Consider the following 16,600-nt stretch of genomic DNA (forward strand, 5'->3'; position numbering starts at 1 on the left):
CAGCACAGCCTGCTATCCTGGGCCAGAACATAGCGACCTATTCCTGTACAGTAAGCCGAAATTCTCCAAGCTATATGCATACTCTCTCTCGTGTCCCCCTTGTCGTCTTCCAGCAGCATTCCTCCGTTCCCGCGTTACGATCAGTGTGTCTTGTCTCCCTGTGTTCCCCTCTGGTTTTCTGGCTGCCCCTTTTGGATCTCGACCTCCCCCCTGGACACGGACTTTGACGCCTCTCTATTGCCCCCGACTTCCTGCCTGTTCACAGACCTCCGAGCCAGCCTTGCCCCTCTTGGACTTCCGCCTCTTGCTCAACACTACTGGTCACACACTACAGTTCTACACATAGTCGCACACCACACATATTCTGGATTAGTCGCACTCCATTCTATTGTATATATATTTATATAAATAGATATAGAGCTAAAACGACGCCTCTGCTGTCTGTGCCGTCTTCTTCCCCTGTACACACGTAACAGGACTTAGGTTTTGTGTACATAGCTGTACTGCACTTGCAGTAATGTGGGAGAGAGCAACAAATTGGATTAAAATGGATCGTACAACAAAAAAAAAGTCAAGAGACCACACCGAGACAAACTGTTGCCTATACCCAAGGCTTCCTACCTCGAAAAAAAGCAAAATTGGTGAAATTGATCCAAATGCGCACGTCCAATTCACAAAAGATTTGAGTAAGATGCCGCCATTGTTGGAGCCCAACTTGTCTATATTTCATCAACGCAGTCAGTTTTTTTTTTACCGGTGAAGAATTTCAAAATGCAAAGTCCGTTAAGGCCCCCATTCAAATTGCGCGTAATCTACGGCTTTCATCTCTTACTGTGTTTGAGATGGAGTGAGCAGGTTTCCTTGAATAAACAAGCCCATACATTTAAATACTTTGATCACTCTGCTACTGCTCTGTAAATAATACTCATATATTTTTGTGCTTACCCAAGACAAAAAGTAAACAGACATGTTTTTTTTCAACGTACTGTACATTGTTTTTAGCCCACAGCTATCTTGGCTAACGCTAAGATCTTACTAAATGCTACGTGTGTAACTGAATAAAACATGCTTTGATTCAAACTTACCAGTCTTAAAATGCCGTGAACGCAAACATGTACCAGGTGATGACATTAAAAGTTATGTTTGACCGTGTCGTTTTTGCGTTCACGCTGGAAATGAGAAAAATTTCACAAAATCCTTTTATTCCCTGAAACGATTATGACCACGATTGTGGCAGTTAATGATGCTGCACGTTTCAAACTTTCAAAAAACAACAATACTTAAGCAGAGTCCTGCATTCAGCCGTGTAAATAGGCGATTCAGAGTCGAGCAAGACCCACAATGCAATGTGTTTCCAGATCACACTTTCAAGCGCTATTTTAACATAGCAAAATGAGTAGCAGGAACTAAGAAGGTAGCAAAAGGGTAGCATGGACAAGTTATATTAGCATAGCGTGAAACAAACATCACAGTGGCGAACAATGTACTCGAACCAAGTGAATGGCGAGGCCGTATATAAGGGGGCATGATTAGTGTAGACAGAAGGTGGGGACACTAATCAATAAACAAAGGCAGGTGTTAAGAACAGCGCTCAATAAGTGGCCACGTCACAGCAAGATGACACACACAGGAAGAGGAAACCAAAACAGCAGCGCTAGACAAGAACAAATCACTAACATTAGGAAGAATAACAACAAAAACAACACACGACATGACCTTCACAACCCGTCATGACATTTTGCTTTTAAAATTCTCTCGAGACATATATACATTTACATTCTACATGCAGTATTCAGGCATGTTCTTATGGTTGTATCTATAACTGTGTTTGTAAACGGCATAGTAATTAGTATTCATGTCAGAAATATGCTTTCCAAATCATTAATTCTGAATTTACTGTTGCTTTATTATTGATTAATAGTGTGTACTTACTCTAATGTGGTATCCATCCATCCATCCATTTTCTACCGCTTGTCCGTTTCGGTGTCGCGGGGGCTGCTGGAGCCTATCTCAGCTGCACTCGGGCGGAAGGCGGGGTACACCCCGGACAAGTCGCCATCTCATCGCAGGGCCAGCACAGATATATTTATATATAATTGTTTGCTCTTTTTTTTTTTTTTTTTTACACTTTTGCAGTTATTTTAATTTCGTACTTTTTTTTTTTTTTTTTTTTTTTAAAGGAACCCACTTTGGACACCCCTTTCATACTGTAGGTGAATAATGTACAGGAATTAGACTCTCAGACTTGCAGTGTAATTCCAGAGTTAGTCACTAACAAATGCAATCCACACACATGCGGAATTATTGTACAAGTGTGCAGGTAATAGAGAAATGTCAGTGAGTGCATATTTTAAATTTTGCTGTCATAAACAGCTTGTGACCAGTAAAAAAACAACAACCTTTTCTCACATGGGTTTAATAAAGACTGGACTTTGCGATTCAAATGTAGGATTTATTTCAAGCTTGATAAGGTTCATCTAGGTAAGACGTTGCCAAGTGGTTATAAAAGGAACGCGTTGAAGTTACACTAAAGCAGAACAATGCAGGACGTATTGATCATATGTCACATATGATCATGGTCAATAAACACAATTGTCTTGAGATGATTAAACTGCCCACAATGTTTTAATACTTAAAAAAAAAAATCTAATCCCAATTGAGGCATTTAATTTAACATTCCCTATACGAACAAACCAACCAAATCATTGACTCTATGGTAAGAATGATTGATAATACCTCATGTATATCATATAATTGGTGCAATGTAAAGGAACGGAAAGTGCCAATTTGCATTCAAGGATAATATTTTTGTGAGCTCTCAAAAACTGGTTTGCTTGTCGTGTGTGGTGTTCTCATCAGCACTGTACTTCTGTTCAAAACTGAAATAAAAGAAAACAAGCCACAGAAAGTGAGAATTTGAATGCAGTTCTCAAATAAAATATTTGTCTGTTTGGGTGTAAACACAAAATATTTGGAATATTAACAAATGGTATTAGCATTTTTTTTTGGTGCCAAGTTAATATATCTAATGAATGCACTAAAACCGTAATGTAATCAAATTTAATTATGAACATGAATCTATAAAATCCAACTAATAAGAGATGGATTTTGAATTTGCTTCCCTCTTCTTACCTCTCTTCTGCTGGCCTCCTTTTCCAGAAAGTATGGGAAGTCACTGCTATAAACACCAGTGCCAGAAACCCAGTCACTGTTGATAAACCAATCACAAGCGGTGACAAAGTATCCTGTTTCTGACCTGCAAAAAGGCAGAAGAAACACATTCAAGGAGACAATAAATGATGTGAATTGGCCAGACACACAGAAATTAAGCTTTTATCTCATACAGATAAAAAGGTTGAGCTGCCCAATAAATATGTTCACATCATTATGGTTGCCAAATCTCTGAAAAGTAAATAAGGGACACCCGTCAGAGCAAGCTGACCCCATTATCTTTATCCCTACTTTTTTCAAATTTGTGTGAAAAAATGTTCATACTATTTGACTCAAACCTGAATTTCATTAGACACATGTTTTGGAGTTATATGAATATATGGAAAATGTTGTGGTTCATCAATAAACAATTTTGTGTGAAAAATAAGAATATTAACAACTGGTTACCCGGTCTGACACAACAACCCTGGCAAGTGATGAAAACCACACCCTCTGCCTCAAAATGTTCCATTTCATTGCATTGCCAGCAGCTAAACTAAGGCCCTAAACAGAGTTTTATTTTGAGGATTCAATCCCAGTAGAACTGTTAACAAGACCAGCATTAACATTGCGCACCACACAGGACAATGATCATGTCTGGGGAAATTTGCCATTCTATTCTGAATAGTGACAGAGGCATCAAAACCTTGTCATTCGTCATTTGACGTTTTACAAACAATTTTTTTCCCGGCACAATACAGGACTCATATTTTTGGTTTTGTTTTTCAAGAGATGTTTGGCATCTACTTGACTTCAGCAGCTTCAAATCTAATCCAAAATGTGCAGCTTTTTAAGGCCACGTTATTTGCTATTACAGCGCTATTACAGACCAATCTCTAAAGTGGTATGCCCCTGAAGGTTTTGACAATCTATTTAAGTTAGTGGGAAAATCAGCTTTTTAAATGCTAATCCTGCATGACAAGAATATTGGCACATGCTGGCCTTGTGTTTTTGCTATTTTAAAAATGTTTAACAGTCATATTTTGAAGAAACAGTCGTAAAGAGCAAGAACACTTTTGAGACCATCAGACACTCTCTTTCTCCATTCACTAATTGTGTATTATCATTCAAAAACATTTATAAAAAGAAAACCGGCCTTTTGGTAACTTTTGGTTATGGAGATCTTTCTGTGTAGTTCCTTGATGGACAAACGACAACATAAACATGATCACGTGCCAAAACTTTGTGAAAGTGTACTTTGGCAAGATCCTCAACAGTCAAGATTTTAATGTCTAAATCAGACTTAGAAAGACTTTGTCTCCAGCAGGTTAGACCACTGTAAGGGCCTTCTCGCTGGGCTCTCTAAAAGAGCTGTAAGGCAGTTGTAGTACATCCAAGATGCTGCTGCTCGAGTCCTGACTAGAACCAGGAAATATGACCATATTAATTCAGTGCTTAGGTCACTGCACTGGCTTCCTGTTGCTCAAAGAATAGACTTTAAAACAGCTCTGCTTGTGTACAGGTATTTTTATTGTATTGTGCCAAAGTACATCTCTAAACATGTTAGAACCATATGAACCATCTTGAGCTCTGAGAACCTCTGCTGGTGCCCAGAGTCAGGACCAAAAATGGTGAAACTGTGTTTCAGTTTTCCCCCCCTAAAATCTGGAATAGTCTTCCAGAAGATGTAAGACAGGCCTCAAAATTGGCAATTTTCAAAACCAGCCTAAAACACTTTTATCTAATTATACATATGACAACTGAAAATATTTTATCTACACTCTTTGATATTAATCTGAATTATAATAGTTTTTATGATGATTTTATTGTAGGTTTTTGATTTGAATTATGATTACTTTTACGATTTTTTCAAAATATTGCCTTCTTGTAATTTTCTGTAAAGTACTTTGAATTGCCTTGTGTACGAATTGTGCTCTATATGAATAAATGTGCCTTGCCTAATGCAGGTATACAGTATAACAGTAACATTACAGTATAACCGACCTATTGCATTCTGCCATGTCAGATTTATTACCGTCATTGTCTCCTCCTGTGTTTTTCTTTGGCATCAGCAGATGTTTAGTGTTGTCTAGGTGCCCATCATTGACCTCTGGCTCTATGCCAAGTAGATAGCACATCAGTGTGTAAACATTGACCGTCTCAAAGGGTTCAACGACCACATTTTTCTTGAAGTCAGGCCCAACTGCCCTGAAGAAGGGCTTCATGTCTAACCCTTCATTGTCAAAGCCGTGCTCTCCTTTGTGAAACTGGACAGGAAACAACTAGATTTGGGGAAAAAGCAGAGAAAACAACAATGATCAGTAGAGGGCAATACTCACCAAGATGATTTTGAAACATAATCCCGTGCAAATACTTGTAATGGTCCAACAGTTTTAAGATTGTGTGTATATCACCAACAAAGTGCAGCTGGACTATTCATTGATTGTGTCACATATTGTATATTGAAAATCAGGTCAAATGCTGAGAAGATTGTGTCTGATATCATTTATCCTGAATTCATTAATTCAATGTCGGACAATTTAACTAATCATAAAGTCTGCATGTATTTATACAATATACTTTCATGTGTGGCAATTTTTACACCTGTATGTATAATTCCTTATTATTCAACAATATTTTATGTATTTATATATTCATTATACCAGGGCTTTTTAGGGGTCCATGACTTTCTTTTTCAATAAATCAATGATGTTATGGCATATTGTTATAAAAGTGCATAACTATGAACAGGAATCACTAATGGTTAGTGTGTCCGCTTTGAGATCGGTAGGTCGTGAGTTCAAACCCTGGCCGAGTAATACCAAAGACTATAAAAATGGGACCATTTACCTCCCTGCTTGACACTTAGCATCAAGGGTTGGAATTGGGCGTTAAATCACCAAATTGATTCCCGATCGCGGCCACCGCTGCTGCTCACTGCTCCCCTCACCTCCCATGGAGTGGAATAAGGGGATGGGTCAAACGCAGAGCACCTAGTGTGTGTGACTATCAGTGGTACTTTAACTTTAACTAAGCCAACAACTTTCTCATTCAGAGCAGATCACGCACTGTGCAAAGGGCCCTGCGATGCGTGAGTGGCCCTGTTTTTTGTGCATATAAAATGTAAATTAATACACACTAAGGTGCTTCGTATGAAATTTTAACATATTCCCAGTCTGTTTCTGCTCCATCACGGATAATAATATACAGTAATGGCACATTTTTCTCATATTATCTTACCACTGGCGGGCAGTGTTAGTGCTGGTCTTGTAAGCAGTCCTACTGGGTTTGATCCCCAGTCAGAGTTATGTTAGGAAGGTTTGCATATGTTTTAATGATGAAAAACATTCTCATGAATTTTCTTTTGTACAAAACATGCATCAAATTGAAATCAAGTTTGATTTCAAAAAGTATAAAACTATTTTCAAAATAAATACATTTTCTCACCCCATTGATGACATATCCAGGATCAGCAAAGAGGATGATGGGAAGAAGTCGTGGGTGATTACTGTAGTGTAGTCTCTCTGGCATGTCCTCCTTTTTGTACACGTGAAGGCGAGGGTGTCCTCCCTTCAGAGCTTGATAGACTTTCTCCAGCATCCCTTCTTTCGGAAGCAGCATTCCAGCAGGGCCATAATCCACAAGATGAAATTTGATATCCCTGAAGCTAAAACCTGGGATCTGAGACAAGATGATCTCCTGAACTTGTCCTCCCCGAAAGACATTAGTCATCCCGTGGTCAGCAGTGATGATGATGTTGAGTCGGTCAGCCAGACCATGGTAATAGATCTCATCTCGGATGTACCCCACAGTACGATCCACTTGCTGGACCATCTCCCGGCGTTCTGGGGAATCAGGTCCATATTTGTGGCCAACCATATCTGGTTCCCCAAAATACAAGGAGACAAAGTCCAGGTCCTGTTGGTGGAACCACTCTCCGATAACCTTGTCGATGTTACGCCTCCATTCTGTCTCGTTTGAATAGTCATAGAAACGAGGTTCCACCTTCCTCACTTTCACTATCTCTCCTTTGTAGGTAGCAGCTGTGCCAGGAAAATGTAGAGAGCCTGCTTTTAGACCCTACAAGAGGATAAAACAAAATGTAGGATTCAGCATGTGAGCAACCTTTGAGAAAAAAAGGGGACAATTTCTATCGGCAAGAAGTGCTGCCACACAAGCCCCGAAAGTAAATGTTGAAAACCAAGACTACATTTTCTGCAATTGGGTGGATTTCTACACTATATTTTGCCTTTTAGCTTTATTGTCACGTACCAACCTCCATTGGCTGACTTTTTGACACTTACATGTCCCATATTTTTTGGTAAATCATTTACTAACAATATTATCATTGAAAATATTGTACAATTCTATAACATGCATGCAAAGAACTCAGAAAACGTTTCCCATTTGGCAACTCTAACCTGTGGCCACGCCCCCTCGGGTAATATACTTCCGGTGCTGTGACCTCTGTTTACAATCCGTCATGTCAAAAATATAACTTCTCGCTGGCTACTAATAAATACTCTAGAACAGTGGTTCTTAACCTGGGTTCGATCGAACCCTAGGGGTTCGGTCAGTCGGCCTCAGGGGTTCGGCGGAGCCTGCGCCGCGGAGGTCCTGACACAACCGACTCATTGTGTAAATAACAACTTTTCCCTATCGGCGTATTATGGATACCCCCAAACAATGTTCCCTTAATTTTCCATATGCGTGAGCAAACGCAAAAACTCCTCGAGAATTCAGTGGAGCACATGTGAGCGACGTCAGACGTGCACATGCACTGTGGCCACACCAGCAGCACACCTGTCCCAAACCTGATTAGATAACAAGTTCAATGTTTTATTTTTATAATCAAATGACAGCAGTCATTTCCATGAGATTATTTTCTAATAAAAGTGTTTTGGCCCACTTACAATGACAATAACAAAATATATATTGTTTTCCAGGAGCTGTGTACTAGTATTGTATGTCTGGGTGGAGGGTCCTGCTTTGGAAATAATTTGTACCCCTTTCAGATATCACATTTAGTTCCCACTAAAACATTCACATGTTGCACAATGAGATGTAAACATGGGATCATGTGTACATTCCTGTAACTTTCTGTTTGTGAAGTATATCTTTATTAGTATTTCTTTAATATAATAACATAATTTCATGATTAATATTTATAAATTAAGATTAAATTAAGAAAAAAACATTTTATTTTTCACTAAAGAAGGGTTCAGTGAATAAGCATATGAAACTGGTGGGGTTCGGTACCTCCTACAAGGTTAAGAACCACTGCTCTAGAACTACAACTTGTTCGGAACTAACATTGTTCGGATTGTAATCATCCAAATATGATTAGCAGTCACATTCTTATCTTAACAAGTAGATTTTTCACTTAGGGTTTATAGATAATTTTACCCTGGATTCAATTGCCCTGTCCCACTCCTTATAAGCTAATGAGCTCACAGCGTGGCACTGCATTCTAGCGAGCATCATCATAATTTTGTGCTAAATTTGTGATTTTTTTTCTGTTGTTCTTTACGACGCATTATCAATGCCAACTTATATTGAATAACCTGTAATTGTGGAAGAGTAGATTACAACACAAGGTATATTGCCATGCGCACCTGTCTCTGTGCTGTTATCCAGATGGGCAAGCTGCCATTGTCCCAGTAGGAATCAACAAACTGGGTCATGTAGTACTGCTTCTTCTCCTGGGTGGACGTGTTGAACCACATGTTGTGAATCACTCCATGATTCTCCACATAACGCCCTGATTGGAAAGATGCAGCATGAGAAAAATATGGGGATTCAGGCTGTCCTTACAAAACAAATGCTAGGAATTGTCTTTTCTTAGGGTCACACATACACGTTTAACTAAAGAAGTTAAACAAAGACAGGGATATTCAACAGCAGATAAAAACTGCCAAAAAATTAGCATGAAAAATCAACTCCTTTTAATACTGAAGTAGTGGGAGCCCTTGGCGTGTTTCTTTGCGAAGAGATGGGGCCCGGCACGGTAATGGCATATACTATATACCAGTGTTTCTTAACCATAGAGCCCTAGAATTTAATATATGCCTTTTTCAGCTGTAATACACTTTTCCACTACTTGTGGCAGTAATGTCTGGCGCTAATGTCATTAAGACATTTCTTAAGCGCAAAAATTATGACTAAAGTGGTGAAGCTGTATTTTCATTTGCACTTTAATTTTGTTGACAGTTTAGTTAAGAAACATATTTATTATTAATTTAGTGTATTTATTTTAGCACAACATAATACATATGGTATGTAAATGTATTGTTTATTTGATTAGTACTTCTTTTTCAAATCAGCCTGACCTAAGCCTAAGGTTTATTTGTTAAATTAATAATATAATCTTTGTGATTACCAAATGCTTTTATATCATTTGAAAAGATAGTAAACTGTAAGTAGGTTACATATAATTATTGAATATGATCAAAATCAAGAGTAAGATTACTAATTCAGTGTTAATATTGGAGAGGTCCCCAGGCTCCTGTGCAGTGGAGAGTTAAAGGTTAGGAACACCTGCTATATACAATGACCCTGCAGGGCACTGCAGATGGAAATTAGCCTTTGGCTACAATCTGGCACATTAACATTTTATATGTCCATTATTGTGCATTGTCCCATGTACTATAACAAAGAAGTTGTAATATACATCTATTAACAAGCTAATTGGTGTGTTTAGTGGGACAGGCGAAAGTTAAGTCGGAGAAAATGTGGTAGTTTATAAATTAATTCATATTTCTGCGCGGCCTGATAGCAAATGTGTCACGGACCGGTGTCCTTCAGCTGATCTGTGTGAGTTTTCACTGTTGTCATGGAAATGTGTTCTTTGATCTGGTTCAGGTTGACTTCTGACCAGTCTCTTTGGAACGCAAGCAGACATTGTTGCTGGAACTGCTGCATCCTCTCCTCAGGTATCCAAATGATCAGAATCAGCGACTGGTATCTTCAACTCCTCGTCTGAATCAGAAGTCTCAGCATTCACGGCTTGATTTCTGTCGTCAGTCCTTCTCACAAGAGTTTGCTCGCTTCTTCGGCTTTAACTGTTGCTTGGTGTCCAGCTGTGGGAAATCTATTGGTAAATTGTTAACCAATAACAGCAGGTTTCTTTGCAGCCTTCTTGTTTTCCTTTTCTCATCACTTTTAGTTTGAATGACATACGCAGAGTTGTCTGAGACTTATTTTTTCACCAGATATACTGTATACTCTTCTCCCTGTGAGAACATAGCCTACTGGGTCCACCACGCTCACCCAGCTTTCTCACCAACACTCCATCTCCAGCCTTAAGTCCTAACCTCTAGTTTTCTGGTCATAGTAGAATTTTGAATACTACTTGAAGACTGGCTGTTATGGCAAGCGATGTGATATGCTTGTGTTATTCTTCTTGGCCACTTCTCTGCATAGCCTTTGTGTGTTAGTGTCTGTCTCCTGTGTTAAGCCAAACAGAAGATCAACAGGAAGGTGGGTATATTGACTATAAAGATGGTAGTGGGGCCAACAGCCAGTTGATTTGTGGTAGATGCAATTATACGCAAGTACCAATTCAGGGAAATGTTCTTTCCACGACTCCTCTTTGTCCGTCAACGTGTGCAGCATCTGCAGTAATGTCCTGTTGTATCTCTCTGCTGGATTAATTTGCGGATGATAAGGTTACTACGGTCTAAAATGCCCAACTTCTGACATCTGTCCAAGTGTCCAAAACAGTTCATTCTCGAATGCTCTTCCTTGTTCATGGTGGAGCGTGCTTAAAAATCCAAACCGTGGTACAAAGTCGTTATAAATCCGCTCGACAGCAGTTCGTACGGATTTGTTTTTTGTAAGGTAGACCTGAGCAAATACACTATATTGCCAAAAGTATTTGGCCACCTGCCTTGACTCACATATGAACTTGAAGTGCCATCCCATTCCTAACCCATAGGTTTCAATATGATGTCGGTCCACCTTTTGCAACTATTACAGCTTCAACTCTTCTGGGAAGGCTGTCCACGAGGTTGCGGAGTGTGTTCATAGGAATTTTTGACCATTCTTCCAAAAGCGCATTGGTGAGGTCACAAACTGATGTTGGTCGAGAAGGCCTGGCTCTCAGTCTCTGTTCTAATTCATCCCAAAGGTGTTCTATCGCAGTGGTCCCCAACCTTTTTGTAACTGCGGACCGGTCAACGCTGGAAAATTTGTCCCACGGACCGGCGGCGAGGGGGAGGAGGGGTGTGTGTGGGGGGTGGGGGTGGGGGTCTGGTATTACTATCATTATATATTTTTTTGTCATAAAAAAATACAATATCATGTGTGCTTACGGACTGTATCCCTGCAGACTGTATTGATCTATATTGATATATAATGTAGGAACCAGAAATATTAATAACATAAAGAAACAACCCTTTTGTGTGAATGAGTGTGAATGAGTGTAAATGGGGGAGGGAGGTTTTTGGGGTTGGTGCACTAATTGTAAGTGTATCTTTTGTTTTTTATGTTGATTTAATAAAAAAAAAATGTCTTGTGCGGCCCGGTACCAATCGATCCACGGACCAGTGGTTGGGGACCACTGTTCTATCGGGTTTAGGTCAGGACTCTGTGCAGGCCAGTCAAGTTCATCCACACCAGACTATGTCATCCATGTATTTATGGACCTTGCTGAAGCGCATAATGTAATTGTTCAGCTCCTTGTCCAGGTCATCTAACAGACATATGGCACATTCATGTTGGAAGAGGAAGGGGCCTGCTCCAAACTGTTCCCACAAGGTTGGGAGCATGGAATTGTCCAAAATGTATTAGTATCCTGGAGCATTCAACGTTCCTTTCACTGGAACTAAGGGGCCAAGCCCAACTCCTGAAAAACAACCCCACACCATAATTCCTCCTCCACCAAATTTCACACTCGGCACAATGCAGTCCGAAATGTACTGTTTTCCTGGCAACCTCCAAACCAAGACTCGTCCATCAGATTGCCAGATGAAAAAGCGTGATTCATCACTCCAGAGAACGCGACTCCACTGCTCTGGAGTCCAGTAGCGACGTGCTTTACACCACTGCATCCGACGCTTTGCATTGGACTTGGTGATGTATGGCTTAGATGCAGCTGCTCGGCCATGGAAACCCATTCCATTAAGCTCTCTGCGTACTGTACGGTGGGCTAATTGGAAGGTCACATGAAGTTTGGAGCTCTGTAGCAACTGCACAATGTGCTTCAGCATCCGCTGACCCCTCTCTGTCAGTTTACGTGGCCTACCACTTTGTGGCTGAGTTGCTGTAGTTCCCAAACTCTTCCATTTTCTTATAATAAAGTCGACAGTTGACTTTGGAATATTTAGGAGCGAGGAATTTTCACGACCAGATTTGTTGCACAGGTGGCATCCTATGACAGTTCCACGCTGGAAATCACTGAGCTCCTGAGAGTGGCCCATTCTTTCACAAATGTTTGTAGAAACAGTCTCCATGCCTAAGTGCTTGATTTTATACACCTGTGGCCGGGCTAAGTGATTAGGACACCTGATTCTGATCATTTGGATGGGTAGCCAAATACTTTTGGCAATATAGTGTATGTGAAATGGTTGAGCACTACAAGGATACACGCTCCTTTGCTTTTCTCCAGATGAAGGTAGTCCATGCAAACCATTTCTAAAGGCATGTTGGACTGCAGGCAGCCCAAGGTGTTCTGTTTTATGTAGCTGTATCTCTTTTTCAGATACTCTTCCACATCTCTTTTCATAAAATCTGTCTCTGCCCACATGTGCCATGTTGTCATGAAGACGCTTCAGCACCATCGGTTGGTATTTCCCAATAAAATAAAATTTTCCTCGTCTTCTGTTGAACAATCGCCAATCAACGTTTGTGCTCAAAACTGTACCAGACATTTTTCTGACAAATGTAACCCAAGCCAATTATTACATCCATGATGTATTTAATAATGACAGATGCATTGAGTAGACAATGCAATTATGAAAATGTAGAAATGCTGGTTGATGGATGGGGTTTTGTCATGAAAACAAGTAATTCCTGCAAGAGAAAATGTGGACTAGGCGTTAACGAGCATCAAAGTTGTACTTTTTTGATTTTTTTTCTGTCGTTATTTTATAAACAATAATGTCTTTGTTTTAAGACTTTGACAAAGTGTGACAAGGGTCTTCTAATATCACACATTTGGAATACCTGATCTTAACTTATGAAAAACCTTTATAAAATACTCAGTTTTAATGGTATCATTGTCATATTCAAATTGGATTTAATGAAGGATTCAAGCTATGGCCCTATTGTGTTTCCCAATCTTTATAACCAACCTAATTAATTTGAATGCACATTTTAAAAGTCAAACTTAGAAAAAAAGCACTTCTTTAGGAGGAGATTGAGAACATGCAGAAGCTAATGAAAGCAATCACAGTGTAAATCAACAAATTAGTAGTCTGGATTGATAGAAAACATCGAGAAGTATGCAAACAAATTTCCAAGTGTCATAATAGACAATAAAGTAACATAGAAATTAAATCAAATACAAACACACACAACAATACTGAATATGGAGATGGAGGAAGACGGACTTTCGGGAAAGGAGATGGAGGAAGACGGACTTTCGGTAAAAAAATACTTTTAAGACACCTGTACGCCCACATCCAACAAAACCTTCAGCATATTAACATGTCGTCTGACACTATGGCTTACTATGTACAGCACTCAAAGAATGTCTGTTATTACAGTATTTATTCTTGCATTCATTCAGGCATTATTATTAATTGTATTATTATTAGGGCTGCAGCTATCATTTATTTTAGTATTCGAAATCTATCATTACTTTGTTCCATTAATCGAGTACTCGGGTAAAACACGCTTTTTAAGCTCAATGAGTATTCCAGAGCAAATAGTGGAAACACATTTTTTTTTTTACTTGACATAATTTTCATTATTTGTTTCAAATGAATGCACCTCATCATTTAAATTGCACTTTTAACATGTGTGCATTAAAACAAAAAATCTGCTGTTCACCGCCACACAGATCATGGCACGCACATACCATCCCTCTCATGTGCGCTCGATTGTCTGTGTATTTAAAGTTCCGGGCACTCCATGCGGTCTGGATTTGATACAGTTTTATTAGTTACACCTAAACGATTAATGGAAGCTACAGAATATGATCTAAAAATGTTTTCCCATCAAATTATTTTGTTATCATTTTCTAAAATTGAATTTATGATAAATCATGTATTTCTACATTATACAATTTTTCTGTCTGTATTTACTCCCGTATTTCATTATATGTCTATTTATTGTAAATTATTTGCTTCTTATTTTTACCTTATAGGCAAATTGTAAAGAAGAGTCATTGTATGTGTTAAAATGTTACAGATGGCATTTACAGGAAAATATATACTACAACTAATATTGTTTGTTTATTACCTGTGAGCAGGGTGAAGTGCGTGGGGCTGGTGATAGTGAGGAATGGCGGGGTGACATACTTGGCCTTCACTCCATCCTTGGCAATTTTATCCAGATTGGGGGTGTCCACATCTTGGTCATAATCCCAGCGGAACCCATCGAAAGAGATGAGTAGCAGTTTGTTCCTGGTAGACCCACTGAAAACAGAATGCAGCCCAGAAACATAATCTCCTGAAGGGGCTGCAGCACAAGGAGCACTGGCTATCACTCCAAAGGCAAATATGCAGAGAAAACGCATGTCTGAAAATTTCAATCGACACTTTGTTCTGACAAAATATGTGAGTGCAGGTTGAGTCTTAAGAGTGGCTTATCACTGATCCATCACTGTTTTTAGTGTAGAAATGGGCTATATATCTATATATAGGACTGATTATACTGCACAAAATTCAATCTCAAACCGATATTACAAAAGAAGAGGCAGACTATCATCATATCTAAACTGCCCTTCCACCCGTAGATGTACCATCTTATCTTATCAGCTCATAAAGGGATTTATTTCTATACAACCCTGTATTTTGAAAGGATACAGTCATTTAGTATATGGTAGAGGAGTGAGGCAATGCATCAAGGGTTATCAATAGAATGATCAAAATCAAGATCATCAAGAGTCGCGCTCAAACATCAAATGTCTAACCCAGTGGTTCTCCAACTTTTTTCCACCAAGTACCACCTCAAAAAAAGGACTCTTGGTCAGGAGTCAGGCGAGGTGGTTTGTGTATCCCTCAGCCAGTCAAGGAGTGTCTTGGTCGCCAGCAATTAAGGGGAGCTGCACTTTTTTTTTTTTTTTTTTTTTTTTTTTGCCTATAGTTCACAATCATTATGAGAGACATGACGACAGATGGATTTTTTTTAATGCATTCTAACTAATAAAAAAGTCTGCTTACAATGGAGCCAATGGAAGGTTCCTATTACGCCCATAAAACCCAATAAACAACAACGATACTCCATTTACATTTCGTTACTTGAATATTAACCAAGTATTAGTGATATTGTTATTATAAGCGCTAATTCAGACAAACTTTCTGTGTGGAGTTTGCATGTTCTACCCTTGACTTTGTGGGTCCATCACCAAACTTGGTCAAACATTTGTGCCGTATTTTCCGCACTATAAGGTGCACCTAAAAACCTCCAATTTTGTCAAAAGCTGACAGTGCGCCTTATAATCCGGTGCGCCTTATATATGGACCAATATTGAGCCTCCAACAGATAAAAGTTTCAATCAATCAATCAATCGCAACTACGGTAAGCAGCCGCCGACTCAATTTTCCCCCGTCTTCATTTCCCCCCGGTAAGCAGCCGCCCCCGTAGAAGAAGAAGAAGCGCGCGGTGCATGCTGGGATATATGACTGCGCGAGGCGGGCCGTTTCATTTCCATTTGTTTGTTTATGTAAAGACCCAAAAATGACTCCTATTAAGAGACACGCTTACGACGCAGAGTTGAAACTTAAGACGATCAGTCATGCAGTAGAACACGGGAATAGAGCAGCAGTGAGAAAATTTAACATTGTCACAGAACTGCTAGACAACAGCAGCGACACTGACTCCATTAATGACGACTTCGACGAGACAGAGTCGGGCATATTGAATGCCGTATTTGTTTAATTTGGACACTGAAGAAGAACAATTCGAGGGATTCGTAGATGAGGAATAACTTCATAAAGTGAGCTTTACATGTTTATTTTGTGTGTTGTGTTGTGTGACATTAACGTTTGAGCAACGTTGAGTAATTGATATATTGTTATTGCTCTGCACTATTTCGAGTGTTACTATATTGTGATTGCACTAACGTTTGATTTACCGTAACAGTATCAGACTGTTTTTTACGTGTTTATTGAATCAGGGAAAAGTTCCCCTCCACTATGTGATATAAATGTTGCACTACTGTTGTACCTTGCTGTTGTTAAAAGATAAACAAAACACCACGTCACTGACTTTACCTCGGGGAAAATAATAAAACAGCTGTTTATTCATTTTGGGAGTGAACAGAGTTGTCGGAACGCTGGTTTGT

At 39.3% G+C, this 16,600-nt stretch overlaps 1 protein-coding gene across 1 annotated transcript; it reads right to left on the reverse strand.

The window, feature by feature from the left end:
- Window positions 1-2,818: 2,818 nt before the first annotated feature.
- Window positions 2,819-14,830, reverse strand: LOC133611025 (ectonucleotide pyrophosphatase/phosphodiesterase family member 7-like). The gene is made up of 6 exons (XM_061967871.1): window positions 14,554-14,830; window positions 8,766-8,911; window positions 6,598-7,230; window positions 5,186-5,432; window positions 3,133-3,256; window positions 2,819-2,879 (listed from the first exon to the last, which is right to left on the reverse strand). Exons 1-6 carry the CDS (start codon window positions 14,828-14,830, stop codon window positions 2,819-2,821), a joined length of 1,488 nt encoding a protein of 495 aa, XP_061823855.1.
- Window positions 14,831-16,600: the final 1,770 nt, after the last annotated feature.

The sequence above is a fragment of the Nerophis lumbriciformis genome, linkage group LG11, assembly GCF_033978685.3.
Source record: "Nerophis lumbriciformis linkage group LG11, RoL_Nlum_v2.1, whole genome shotgun sequence".
In the NCBI taxonomy this organism is placed as follows: domain Eukaryota; kingdom Metazoa; phylum Chordata; class Actinopteri; order Syngnathiformes; family Syngnathidae; genus Nerophis; species Nerophis lumbriciformis.